Below are 14,940 nucleotides of genomic sequence, written 5' to 3'. Positions count from 1 at the left end.
GTCCCTACTGTGCCACGAGCATCATCCCACTGGAATAAATTATCAACAAAAAAAATGCGTTTAATTCTGCACAGACCCAGTCATTTCTTTTGCCTCCTGAAATAGCGCTCAAATTGAACACTATTTCCAGTCACTAAATATAATTACTGCCCAGTAAAAGTTGATTTTAACAACTATTGCTTAGCAACTGCAGTGAGCCTTGAATCATGTAAACACAGAGTTACTGGAGAATTTAAGAGCTGTAAACATCACAGTAAAAAAAAAAACAGAGCCATGGTCACACTGACCAGGATCTTGCAGAAGGATTTGTATTCCAGATAGGTCAGGTGTTCAGCCAGTTCACAGGAGTCGAGGTGATCAAACAGCAGGGACATTTTCCTCTTTTTGGACACAGATGGGACACGCTGGGTCACCTGCCGCTTCCATTTATATGACGGCCTGAGAAGGGAGAAAAAGCACAGTTGTCTCTTTTAAGGTCTTTTGGAACTGCACCATAAAAAACTACATAAGGATCACTTTTATAGCTGCTGCAAAAGTTACAGCTGGCCTTTAAGGGCTGTTGGGGAAAAAAAGGAAAAACTACCATGAGAAAATGATGATAGTACATTGTGTCTACAATATAAAAAGCCCTGAGAAACCTCATATTTGTAGACTGAACTACAACTCTCCAACTATTGCTGTAGAAGTTATTTTTAGAAGGCTATTCCCCTGCTTATTCTAAGATATTCCGGCATAGAAATCAAATCAGCTCCACAAATTAATTTCCTTGGAGCAATAAAAGAAAGCGGAGCCATATAGAAGTGGCATTTCTCAGAAAAGGACAGGTCACTGGCCCTGCATAGCACAGCTCAGCAATTTCAAATAACAGGCAATAAAGGGCTTGCTGACATAAACATCGGCAGATGGGGACACTCATTCAAACTGTCAACAACACACGCAGCATTCAGTGGCCTATTCACTCACACGCTGTCCAAGTCAATGAGCTGACTCTGCCTCTCATTGCCCTCAGTGGTCAAGAGGTCTTTATAGTCTTTGATCTGGTCTGCCAGCTCCGGGTTCAGATTGAACTCTGCGGGAAACTCAGAAATCCAGTACCTGGAAGAAAGAATAAAGGGAGAGAGAGAGAGGTGAGCGTGATGGCATACACTGAAAGGACTGGGCTGTGGTCAACTCATAATTTAAAATAGCATTATAGTTTTGGTATTTGATGAAACAAAGCACCTAATTGGAGCACATGAAGAAGACCATAGAAAAAACTAGAAAGGATAAAAGGATAAATGGAAATGACACTTGGAAAGATCAAAGATCTCTTAGAAAAAGGCAACGAGACGAGCAGGAGTCAGAAAAGATGGTTTGTTACTTGACGAGGTGGCATATTTTTGTTCGGCGCTCATCGGTGCAGCCATCCTCTTGAGATCTGATGCTTAAGTCAAGGTGCAACTGAGCTGCTCCTCGCAACACTACAACAACTTCTTCAAAAATCTCATTTAGATTTCACAGAAGGGGAACAAAGTCTGGCACTATTTCCATTGCTCTGTGCATTATGTGTGAAAAAAGATATATTCATAGGCAGCATTCTTAGAAAAACACTAAGCAAAAAAAAACATTTGTCACTGATGTAAGAACACTCAGAGGTGAAGGATACTTGAGCACCAGCTTCTTGGCCAGGTCAGCTGAAGGGATATACCAAGGGTGCATCATGAGGAACATGCGGACCAAGGATGCATCCTTCAAAGTGCCCTTCTCATCTATGAGGAAAAAACAGGGAGTCACCTGTCATTAAGAAGATACCTCAGCATGTTCAATTTGTGCTTGTGTTTTTTTATTCTACTGCCTCCCTTTACAAACAGATGAATAATTCATATAAAAGAAATAATACTTAAATAACCAACCAAAGGCTTTGATGCAGGCTTCCACCAGCTCGTCCACAGTGGCAGACTGTTCCGATAATATGGACTCCATCGTAGCGGTCCTCTCAGTTTTCCCCCTCGTTTACCTCTCTGTGGTTTGAATCTGTTGGCTCTCACTGAACACAAAAGGAGATGAAAAGAGAGGGGAGTAATTATGAAGTAAACACAGGGGAAGCAAAACTTACTCTGGCTACTGCAGCACACTTAAAATAGCTGTGTGGTTAGTTCTTCTATATCCTGTTCAGCACTGCAGAGTGGCATATTCATTGACTGTTTGCATTGCATCTAGGGTAAGGATGATGGCATTGTCAGTAAGTTAACTGGGACATGTGCCTGTCAGTGTCATCTGATATGATGGTTAAGTATGGCCAAAACACATTCATGGTGTCAAAGTGCAAAATCTGCAATGAACTCATTCTACTTATAGAAGCACCTTTTAAGTGACCCAATTTTCGGGGTTAACAGTTTAAAGTTTTTGCAGTCTGTTAGTGTTGTGTGTAGGGAAATGAGTTGGTGAATTAGGGCTTTAGTTTACAGGGAACAGTTGCACCAATCAGTCTTTACCAAGCCTGGTCCTCACTGCTAAGGCCAGACTTAGAAGGATCTTGATATCAGGACCAATCAAACATAAACCTAGTCTTAACCACACCTATAGTGCATTACTGAATATGAATAATTAGAATATCAACATATCCTAATTAGCAATCCAAGCTGGCAGCACTGAATTTAAACAGAAGTAAAACTTTTAACTTTTAATTCGTACTGCCAATCCTGACTCCCTAAATAAGTCGTACACAGAAAACTGATCAGGTTCTATCCATGATTGTGTTTTTTAAATATTATGCTGTATTCATAGTGATACCTGCATGGATCTACTTTGCTAAGAACCAAAACAAATCCTGCTTTTCCTGCCTTTGTCTGGAACCCACTAACTCGAGAAGGACATCACTTCCAAACAAAGGTTTCTGGAATGCAGTACAAGTCTTAGCTATTTATATGAAGGCTCATGTGACTATCATTATTGTCTAACAGCAAGCACTGTGTTCCAAATTTGTCATATTTGTGGCAACGATGAAGGAATAAACAAAAAAAAGAAGGCAATTTTATACCAAGAAGCCAGGGATTATACTCCATTTGAAGTTCTCATGAGACATATACACACTTGAGCACAAAATACCTTCAGCTGAAGAGCATGAAGGCTACTTGTGTAGATTCTCACCCACAACAAGAACACAGACTTCTATTAGGGCCATTAGCATCTAGAATGCCAAGATATGACCCACTGCTGCAACTGCTCCAGTGGTTGGTCATTTGCTTCTCATTGGCCAGACAATTGCTGTGATTACTTCTATTAAGCACTACATAAAAGGCCTTCCAGATGAATCCATAATTTTTTGCAAAAGAAGCCACACTACTACCTTTGAAACTTGGGTTTGGGGTCAAAACTACATCTGAAATAATAATTTCTTGTAGTCTGTTCCAAACTATTTGATGAGCGAGTTTTTAGCCGTTCATCTTGCAAACTGCAAATTCACAATAGTAGATTCCTGCTGACCAACGTTATCTTTGACTACAGCCTCATAGAAAATGTTTTATATTTTGATACACTGGTGGCAAAATGCAGAAACAATAGGTATTTGGACCCATGTGTGTAGTTTGTGATATAATCATTTTTAACAAAGATCTGATCAAAGCATGCAATCAAAGAATAAGAAAGCAAAAATGGACAGAGCAGCTGTTTTACTGTCATACAACACAAACACGCATGTCGATATTCAATTTCAGGTTTGAGGGCCATTCTTTTTTTTTCAGAGTTGGAAGATTAGGATTGTACATAAACGTACACTCACTGTATTCTTTTTTGCAAAGATTCACTTAAATCTTCTTTCTTCCCCATTCTGATGATAATTTTCAACTTCAGCAGGTCATCTTGACCAAGCTGGCTCATTAGATAGTCATGTTAACAAGCAATTAAACATGTTTACCCAAGGATACAGTCCACTGCAGCGAGTAGTCAAATGGCTGTTTACACCGTTAGTAGATGACCAGCTCTACTTCCTAAACTACAGACGCCCAATTTTTACACGATTGATTATAAAATATGACCCTTTTAAAATTGTTTTGCCCAGAAGTTTACATAAATATTTGCATTACATCTTAACCAGCTGAACAAATTACTGCTTCGATAATAAATTGTTTTCAGACTGCGGCAATGCTAGTTTTGTATCAGTAAAGAATCAGATCTATAATACTGGCTGACTGTTTCGTCAAACTAAAATCAGTTTTTACATTTACACACCAATTCTATGCTTTATAACTGCACTTTGGAGCCAAGCATAATAAACAGTTTTCACCGATGTGTGTGGCTTTTCTATCAGACAGATACTAAGCCACAAGCCCAATCAGCAGGAAACCACTATTTATCTTTTCCTGACATGCTGTATTGCTGTCTGCAGCAGGCTATAAAAAAGTTTGATGAATATTTACGACACAATAGCAAATATTTTGACATGCGTTTCATTCTATCACATATTCATAGGAAACAAGCTAAAAATTTGCATCTGTGCTTTTCTTGATTTGGTAAGGTCTGGCTCCAAGTAACCATGGTAACAACAACTTAATGACCAGTTACTTTTTAACAACATATACACACACCTGAGCACAAAATACCTTCAGTAGAAGAACAAAAAAACAATTTTGGAGTAATCCCATATTCTTTACTTGTGTCTCGATCAGCAAAATATACCATCTTCCAAGTTATGACATGATTAATTGGTCAAATGTATCCATCCATCCATCCATCCATCCTTCCATCCATTCATTAAAAAAACTAGTAATTTTGATTCATTATTTTCAAATTTCAGTTTAAATTTTTTATATAGCCCCAGATCAAAACATTGACGGTCCAGTGCAGTGAAAAAAGGATTTGCCTTCCCTCCTGATTTCTTACTTTATTTCATATTTGTCACACTGAAATGTTTCAGCTCATGAAAGATAATTTTAGTATTAAATAAAGATAACCCAAGTTAATCTAAAATGCAGGCAGACAAAGGGCTCCAAACCTACCTGGCCCTGTGTGAAAAAGCAGTTGCCCCCTGAGCCTGGTTGCACCACCCTTGGCATCAAGAACTCCAATCAAGCTTTTGCGATAACTGGCGAGGAGTCCTTCACATCACTGTGGAGGAATTTTGCCCCACTTTTCTTTGCAGAATTGCTTTCATTCACCCTCATTGGAGAGTTTTCAAGCATCAACAGCTTGTTTAAGGTCATTCTTTGACAGTCAGATTTTGACCAGGTCTCTCTGAAATCTCTGTTTTGTTTTTTGGGAATTCTTTGAGGCTTTCTTTGGGCCTGAACCTCCAGGCGCAAACTGATGACAGTCTCCTGCAGGATTTTCTGGTAGCAAAATTCATGGTTCCTTCAATTACAGCAAGGTAATTGAAGGAACCACCTTCCAGGTCACGAAGCAGCAGTGGACGATCACACTTCTACCGTGTCTGACTGTTGGTGGGATCTCCTTTTTATGAAATGCTGTGTTATTTTTATGTCAGATGGTTCTTCCCAGTCTCTTTCTTATTACTGAATCATGAACGCTGACCTTAACTGAAACAAGTGAGGCCTGCAGTTCTTTTAGTTGTTCTGGGTTCTGAAGTAATTTTGGGATGGTTCATCAGGATCTGATATCTCTTAGCCTATTTTACTGTGTCAGACTCGACTCAATTCAATTGAAATTATTTCTAAATTAAAAAATAAAAAAAGGGTGTGGCTGTAATCAGGCCTGGGTGAGGCTAGTCAAACTAATTTCATGATAAATATTTTTTATCACATAGGGCCCAATAGATTTGAATAGCTTTTCTTTCCTGACTGAATGAAATTATTATTTTAAAAATATTTGATATTTACTCTGGTTGACTTTGTCTAACAGAAAAATTTGTTTGTGGTCTGTAACATGTAGGTGTGAACATTTTTTCATGACACTATAAGTGTAAAAGTGACACTAAGGTTAAGCTCAAGTAACAAAGTTAGGTAACAAAATCCCCAACAACACACTGTGCACTGCTGTAACTTTATTTTAATGTGGTGGCTCTGTGAGTGTGAGAAGGGTGTGATGTGTATGTATCCATTGTGCCTGACACAATGAAGCCTTTCACTGCACTGTCTCTGCCACAACGCGGTGGGTGGACACACTCAATTACAGGCTTCACAAGCTGTCTCAGCCACGTTCTGCAGGGATGGTGGGGGAAGCAAACGTAGAGAAAGAGATAGAAGTATAATCCTCAACCGCAATTTAAATCATCACATTGTTAGGGCGATCAGCCACAGTGCTGATCAGTAGGCAAGATTAAACTGCTGAAACGATATGGTCAGATTACGGGAAGATAAATGGCGAACAACTAAAAAGGCTTTTGTGTTGCTGTAAATAGATATGAAAGTTTCAAGGTGGGTTGCTAAAGTCACCACAGGAAGTAAAGCAGTGTTGCATGTGAGTATTAAAACCTCAGCAAACAAACACCAAGACCTGTGATGCCTAGCTCAGAAAAAGGAGCCTACACTCCATCAGTATCGGTTCTGTGCACTGGCAATTACGTCTGCTCGCATGTCATGAATATAATGAGAATGAAAATTGCCTTGAAGTCAATTGTTTCCTCACTGCAGTAGATAAGCCTGAGGATCATCTAGGTTTGAGCTGAGATGGCCTTGCCTGTGAAAAAATGTGCTCTTCTGTTTCACTTCTGCATTTTCAGTGTTTATTACAAAACTGTCCATCCTCAAAACTGAATGAGGACCTAAAACCACTTTCTCCTTCTGTGCGGGGCCCATCTCTCAGGGGCTAAACAAAAAAAGAAAGAGAGAAGCAGAGGTGTTTTAAAGTGTCACCAACGCTTTAGCAGAGTCTAGTCTGGCGCTGCTGAACACACTGTGCCCATCCTGATGATGATGGTATCTTCCCAATTAAAGTGAATACACCATTCATCATCCTGCTGACAGGAATGCTTTGCCATTACCCAGAAAACAATTTTCTCTAAGTTTTTATATGAATTAAGACTGATTTATCTTAAACAGGATCCCTCCTCCCTTCTTTTCTAGACATTCTTTAAGTGTTTTTCCAACAGCGTCTTTCTAATACAGTCCCGATATCTGCAAAGCGGTGAATTGATTGTAAAGAAGCACACACTGCGAGAGCTTTAGTGTCATCCTTGGTTGCCTGGTGACGAGGACCCGGGGCCATCGATCAGGCAGATTAAGGGGTGGATGGGGCTCAGCGGGGATAAAGGGAAGTTGACGGGTGCCTGGTCAATCCTGGCCATGCAGAATCTGCTGTGTGCTGCTGGTTTACTGGGCAGTGAAAAAGGTCACATCCTCCGGCTAGACGCAGTCAGACCCCCTTCAGACTACTGCCTCTCTCGTTTTCAATATCACGGTCACAGAATAACAGGCGAGCTGCTTTTCAGCTATTTCTCAACTTTACACCAATGCTTTTGAAGTTTGACCCATAACAGTGAATTCACGCTGACATATCATTGTTGCTACTGTTTAATAATTGATGACTCCTGTTGGACACATTTAAAAGCACCTGAAATATACATATAGTTAAAATAATGAGGTTAACATAACTAATAATAACAAATAGTGGTTTTATAGGATGTCTGTGAAAACTGATATTCCAAATATGACCGCGTCTCTTCTGCTGCTCAAATGCAGAGTTTATGAGCTGACTTAAACTCTTAAAGCAGCAGAACTCTTAAAAGGAGCTTATGCTAAACGCACACATTTTTTTCCAGCTATAGACATTAGAAGAAAACCGAGAGCTTAAATCTTTATTGACTTTCCCGTCTTAAAGTACTGACTGATGATAAGGCATTGACAAACAGGCAATAATCATGTCCATCGTCTTATCGACATTCCCATAATGGACTCAATTCCATGCTGATAAATGCTACATGCTAATTCACAATCATTGATTTAGTTCTATCCTCTCTCCTTGGCGTTTGGGAAAAACAAGTTTTTTGTGGATAACAGTTATAAGAAAAGAGACACAATTTTAACAGAATTTGATTCTTTATTCAAATTGTCAGTGCCATAGCAAGACTGATTGGACAGAGTCCCGTTTTTCAAGTACATTTGGGTGGATTACTACCAAATTGTACATTTTGGGCCTCATATTTTGTGTGCTTACAACTTTTGTCACAACTTTCTTTAAGCAGACACACAAAGATGACCTCGGCTCTATGTTGTGTTTGGTGTGAAGCTTCAGATATAAGCATGTGACATACTGAACACCATGGCAGACACATTATTAATTAATGGAGCACATTGTCATGCTGATGCTGCTTATAGCTGTCAGTCTTGTATAAACCTCAGTATATGAAATAAATAAGTCTTCTACTAAAACTTTAGCAAATATATAAGAGCTCTGAATTTGAGGCTACCGTGTAATAATTGTATATTGATGTTTCTTACTATTGTGTGGAAGAAATGCAAAAACAACAGTAAAACATAGTTTGATAGTCTGGTCACATACTTTATGAATGACTTAAATAGCTACCGCGTTTTAAAGAAGAAAAAAAAGAGGCCAGATTTCCTATAAAACCTTTGATTATTGACACCGCGCGGGCTTTTCCTCTTATCCGCCTCCTTTTTACTTTTGCTGTTCCATTTTCCATTTTTGTGAACCACTTACTGGTGGGTAATGATGCTAAGACAGTTTTCCTTTCATCATATGTTACAGCTAGAAACTGTAATAGCATTACGTTTAGATTTCCACTAACAAATTTGGCCATGTAAAATGTAACATAACAGCAGGCGCAGGCAGACAACCTTTTCTAATGATATTAGCTTTAAAAAAAATGTATATGATATTAAATCATATCTTCCTGTCTTTGACAGACTGTAATACGCATGCAAAAACCACTTCTTCATACACACCACCCTTGTTTATTCCCCTACATCCCCCAGTTGTAGTAAGGGTGTTGCATGATGGGACAGATATAGTTCTTCAGAGTAGCTGGTGGAAGGCTTCTATTTAGAGACCGTAGGGTACTGAGAGCAGGAAGGGAAACATTTCCCTTTCCCTGGACACGCAGAATGCCACATCAGTGGGGGGGCACCGGCTGCAAACTGAGATTAGCAGCTACAGTTGCTCTTTAGGGAGGGAAGGGGTTGAAGCAGAGGGAGGAGAGGAGGAATGTTTGAATGGGTGATAAAGAGAGAGACTGGGAGGCAGGAAGAGTGTGCTTCAGCTCAGTAAAACACAAAAAGATACTGTTGGCCGAAGGAGGAAAGAGATTAAGTATAGAGGGTTAGTACTGACAGAAGACACAATGAGATATATGAAATTAAAGTGTAACTGGGAAATTTCTATAGGCACATGGAAGCACTCATGCTAATGTTTCTCAAAAGATTGAGAAAAGCAGCACTTCTTCGTAATCTTAAAATAACAACGAGGGGAAAAGGAGAAAAATATGTAAATGTCCTCCCGCTGGGAGACAGCAGCTACCCACGTGGGATGTTGTGTTGTGTCCTTTAACAAATAAAGTCACGCATCCTGCTCCAAATCTGGCTCAAATTAATATCTTATATCTCCCATTTCTGACTTCAAATGAAAAACGTAATGCAGGAGACAGAGAGGGCATCATGGCTGATTTCATGTGTTATAATGTATGCCTCCTGCCACCACCACAATGCGACAATGCATCATTGTGTCAGATTGTTTTCACTGCTTTGTGTTCAAGCTTCCTGCTCAAATATGGGTCCTTTACCAGATGTAAAAGTTTGCTTCACAACAAATACCGGAAGGGTGTGCTGCTATGTGTATGTGAGATGTGGCAACTTCTTCTGTTTGTCCACACTTTTCTCTTTTTTTGCTACCTTATTACAAACACACTTGTACAGAGCGGGCTTGAGTAAGTGCTATGAATAATTTTTTTCACACATATTTCCTCTATATGCTAGAGTTTTTCCTCACTCTGTCATTTATCTCTCTGACACACAAAACTTCCTTTTCAAACCTCACTGCGTGATGAGTAAAAGATGAGGCCACATGGTGTATTGTGTGAAAGGCCCAATGTACATCATTTTATGGAATTCTGCATTTGGGTTTGATTCCTGCCAGCTGTCTATTAACTTCAGAGCATGCCTCGGTCAGGGTTCGTGTTCTAGTGTTCTGCTGAAGTCAGGGATAGCACTTCCTGTTGTTGCAAAGTGTTCCATCTCCAATGGCCAAATTTTAAATTAAAAGGGAAATACATTCATTCATATATTTGCCAAGAGGAATTTGCTCTATTTGCATGTCTCCACAGTTAATATGAGGATATTGCTACCTATAGTTAGCTTACAAGGGTTTAACTTTTTATGACCTTGAATGCAGCCAGGCTAGCCTTTTTTTACTGATCAGAGAAGTTCTGAGTCTTCTAAACAGGCACATTTGCACTTTTGTCAGACTTTTATGTAAGAAAAACTTTATGTGAAGCGGCCCCAAGAAACTACTTAGCTTAGCATAAAGAATAAAATAAAACAAAGAGCTATCTTAACAGACGAGAACCTCTAAAGCCAGTTAGTTGTGTGATTGTGTTTTCCCTTTGTGCAACACACAATCGTGTAATCCCCTGTTTGCCAGGCAATACTGTCCATCTTTATTCAAGGCTATGTAGCTGCAAGCTGTTACATACTATATTTACCTTCTGGAGCAGGAAAATACGTTTGTGGTTAAGGCTTTCTGTATTTTTTACATGAGGTTAAAGTTAAACCCTAGATTAAAAGATGTAAAACATGGGTGTAGTCACAGTGATAACACCCTCTGGTTAGTGCATAAAAGCCTCAACCTGGGTGTTTTTGCTGTCACTATCTTTTCAGTGAAAGTCATTAGCCAATAAGCATAACCATGCTTTTTCGCTCTAATAGTAACCTTAATTTGCAATATGAACTTATGAACTTTGACCTGGAAGTAGTGACTGAGTCTATTGGGACAAAGTTTGGTGGTCACTGGACAAGGTTAGTTTTGCATAGACTTTTAGAGAGCCGGAAGTCTTGTTGCAAAAAGAGCAGTTGCCCAAAATCTAAGAAGCTTTCCTTCATAAATCCTGTCTAACACAAAGCCTTGAATGTAAACGTTGACCAACAGTCAGTAGTAATGTGCTATACTCAAGCAAGAAATCATCCAAACAAAAGAAAACTGAAAAGTATTTTTTAAGCCGCTTCACCTTCACAATATAAATCTCAGCTACTTATATTGCCCAAAGGTGCTGTTTTCCACCCTTGACTCAGAAACAAGGAGGCACAGCTGTGCAGCTGCTGTAAAAACTGCTTCTGGTTAGGGCCACATACCAAGTGATGCTGCATGTTTTAATTCTCACAAACTCCGATCTTCGAAGAAATGCCTGCGGTTTGCAGAATGAGGCACAAACTGCAGTTCTGGAGGCCAATTTGTTCTGTTCGCAGTGTTTATCTGCTTCATTTCCTCCTGCCTGTCAGAGATGTGCTCACTGAGCTGCACAGTGGTTTTATACAACAGTCATTTTGAACTAGTTGTGAATGCTGGGAGTTTCACATTCAAACAGCCACCCTCCTTTTTACCCCCGCAGGCTTTTTAACAGCCCTGGCTAGTTCCTGTTTATGTATTCCTCCCTAAAACAGCACACATCCATGAGCACACCACAAAGCCCTCAATTTCCTGTAGTCATAACACACCAAATATTATGCACATTCAGACAAAAAGCTTGACAGATTACAGACTGTAAACAGAATGAGTGGGAAAAACAAAGGTAGAGACTACTTGATAGCAGATGTGGGATAGCAGGCACTTTCGATTCCGTTTCTGAAACTGAGGCACGCCTAACACCTGCTCAGTGCAGAGCGACCCCACTCAGCCCAAACTTCAAATAATGGTGATATTGTAACCACCTGCTAATTTCTCTAGTAATCAGCTTTGGATTTGCCCACAAATGCCTTTCACCCTATCTGATTGAATTCAAAGCCTCAGCTTGATTTATAGCTCTTCAGGTCTGACACTTTCCCACCCCCGCTACCTTCCCCTCCTACAGAATGTCTCCCTCTCCTCTGCTGCCGCCTCTCTTTCCTGTGTTCCTGCCATACCTTTTTACAGAGTACGTGGCCTTTGCTGCAAGCTGAAGAGTTGAGTAGGGAGCAGAGGAATCCAAATATCCCAGATGACCGCTTAATTATTTGCAGACCATTTGCAAAACAGTTTGTGAAGGCTGATACATAATTAGAAGTAACCCTGTTCACATCTATTCACAATTAGATCCTTAGTTGTCACAATTTTGGGATTGCTGTTCTTCTGCCAAGTTAGTAGGAGTCGTACCAAGTCTGATTCCAGCTCTGCCTACGCCGCGTGCCTTTAAATTCTCCTTTCAGGTATTTAAATCAGTTAAAAGCATCACCGAACAAACAGCTCAAAAAAAGACTTCAACATTCAGGCGGCCTCCGTGGTGGTAATCAAGGAGGATTAAATTGAATTAGCTAATAAAAAGCAAACTCGAGAAGGTAGAGGACAGACAGAGCACAGGACCATCCATGATGGCAAATATCCAGTGCACATGTCTGAGCTGCTGCTCATTGTCTGCTCTCTGTAATTATTTTCTTCTCAGCTTGATTTTCCTCCATTCTCTCCCCCCCCCCTTCTGTTTTAGTTCTTGCCTTCCTCAACTCACCATCCCTTCCTCCCTAATTTGTTGCTGTCGGTCCTTTGGCATAAAGCAGCAAAGCTTTTTACAATACAACCAATTATAGCTGGCTTTCCTGATAAGTGCACCAGCACTGCAGGTTGAGGTGGAAGGAGGCAGCTGGAAGTGATGCTAAATATCAAGGGTGTCTGCTCCGCAGGCCAGAAGTAATTGCACTGCAGCAGCAGAGGAGAAAACGAAAGAACAGAGATGCAGAGATTTCCTATTTTAATCTCTTCCACTCAGTTTTTTCTACACTCGGTTTTTTGGAGGCACTTTAATCCTTGAAATCCCGTCTTTTTAAAGCGCTCTACCTTTCAAGTCAAGCACCACTTCAGTGTTTGTGTACATGAGATCACAGAGGCCATGGGTGACTTTGAGGTGACTGATGATCAAATGAGCCAGCATGTGACAAAATGGACTTTGGACTATTTTTTTTTTATTATTGATTTGTTGGTCGCTGACAGAAGTGTGTAAGTGGGAGCCACACGCATGATGGTTGATGCTGAATGTCTGCCTCATTTGCATTCTCTGGATGAGCAGCTGCTAATCTGGATGAGCAAGTGCACAAAAGCAGGCTTGTCCAATATTCAAAATAGCAGCGGGAGCTACATCAGCAACGTGTAGCTCCAGCCAAATGAGCTACACACTGAAAACACTGAAGTGACTTCTCTGTTTTAGCCTCTCACATGCAGCAAAAAAACATCAGTAGGGATTCCAGCTTACAAGTGAAATCCCACGGCTCTGACACCACGGCTCGGGGTGGATAAAGCTGGGGTGAACTTGGCGAAGACGCTGCAGTGTGAGTAAGCGTCCACACACTCCGAGATGCCTCCTAATCCCTGCTGCTCTGCACGCATTGGCACGAAATCACCTTGAATCATTACATTTAAGACAGCTGCAGTCTGCATAAGAAAACAAGTAATGAAGAGGTTGACTGAAGGCTGAGAAAGCTACACCTGACCTGTCACTCGTTTGACTCACCACTCGGGCCTGCTGAATCACAATCAGCTGGGATGTGGCCTACAGTGTTGCGTTACAGTCGAGGTAAATTCCTTTCAATGCAGGTATTATTACATCCGTTGGTTTAGTAGTAAGCAGCCAGTAATCCTGAGACTCAGTGCATGTACAATATAAAGCACACCTCACTGTGCTGTCAGCTCTGAAAGATGCATAAGGTTTAAAGAGAAGAACTCAGCTAGAGCTTTGGCATCTTGAGCTGTAACTGTGCGTGCCAGCAGACCTCTGTTAACCATCATTCTCATGCCAGCTGAAGCAGGACAAAGATTTCAGATTTTAGAAATAGGCATCCCTCTACCCCCACCCCAACCACCGCCAGTGTAGCTGCAGCTCTAAGCATCTCAGCTTTATATTGTGGTTATAGTGAGTCTATTAATAGCCACAAAGATAATGCATTTCTTCATTCATTCTTACACACAGCCGCCAACGCTTGTTGTTTGCAAGCTAGATATACACAAACACACAAGCACACAGTCAGTCATACACTGGGCCCTGTGAATAGCACCATCACTGTCTGAACACTGTTCAACAGGTAGATGTATCTGCAGCTGCAAGTCTGAGCCCAGCAGCATTAAGTTCACCTCCTTTTTTCCATAATGAATCAACGTGAAATTATCAGACAGACAATGCAGTTGTTGATGGTGCAATCAGGCATGCCCATGCGCAATTTCACTGTTGCAAAAGAAGTAACACTTGCACTCATGCATTAGTCAGCCTATCGAGGTTGTGAAAGGTTTGCAACAGAACCAGAAAAGGACGTGTAACGTTTCACGCTGGCAGATTTCTTCAAGAAATAGGTGCCTTAGTTGAGCTCCACCTTGCAGATTAAAAAGGGGAAAAAAAGTGGCACCAGTGTTGTATTAACAAGTAAATAGGAGATTTCTTACCTTTAGAGTTTGAAGCGTCCCATGCTCTGAGAGGAGAGGCTGGAGTGACAACAGTTGTGGAGTGAGCTCTGGTATGGGAAGCGTTACATCACCGGAACACTGTCGAACTCACAAAGTCTGTTCGGCGACCGAGTGTTAGAATCGGCAAAGATGGGAGCCCGCAAGAAGTCATCAGATGATAAACAACTGGGGTCCGACTTCGGGGGGTTAATGCTGCTGCTGTGAACGGGCCATGCGGCTGTCTCCAAGTTCTCTACTGGCGCACTCGGAAGCACGTTGTGGATGTGATGCGTGTTGGTGCAGCGGAGGCAGCCGAGCTCAGTTATCTGCTCGCAGCTGGAACGCGTGCCAGCCTTCTAGTGTTCCAGCTGTGCAGCTCACAAACACTGCAGAGCCACAGTCCCGCCTATTGGTAGTATGACTGCAACACCGCCACAACCT

General features: G+C 41.0%; 1 protein-coding gene across 2 annotated transcripts in view; it reads right to left on the bottom strand.

Annotated features, from left to right (window-relative positions):
- Positions 1–14,889, bottom strand: part of LOC146391653 (RAS guanyl-releasing protein 2-like) — a 36,846-nt gene extending 21,957 nt beyond the window's left edge. Inside the window, exons 1-6 of one of the 2 annotated variants that reach the window (XM_084924599.1) lie at positions 14,500–14,889; positions 1,893–2,026; positions 1,646–1,748; positions 1,361–1,417; positions 964–1,095; positions 288–438 (exon numbers count right to left, since the gene is read on the bottom strand). In XM_084924599.1, coding sequence (XP_084780725.1) covers positions 288–438; positions 964–1,095; positions 1,361–1,417; positions 1,646–1,748; positions 1,893–1,962 — 513 coding nt within the window. In that variant the 5' untranslated portion in view covers positions 1,963–2,026; positions 14,500–14,889. The remainder of the gene's footprint in view (positions 1–287; positions 439–963; positions 1,096–1,360; positions 1,418–1,645; positions 1,749–1,892; positions 2,027–14,499) is intronic. The other variant, XM_084924598.1, reaches the window with a different exon arrangement.
- Positions 14,890–14,940: the final 51 nt, after the last annotated feature.

Source organism: Perissodus microlepis, chromosome 3, assembly GCF_051167445.1.
Source record: "Perissodus microlepis isolate ML-2025 ecotype Zambia chromosome 3, ASM5116744v1, whole genome shotgun sequence".
NCBI lineage: Eukaryota > Metazoa > Chordata > Actinopteri > Cichliformes > Cichlidae > Perissodus > Perissodus microlepis.
The sequence above is the reverse complement of the archived record's forward strand: the minus strand, read 5'-3'. Positions and strand labels throughout refer to the sequence as shown.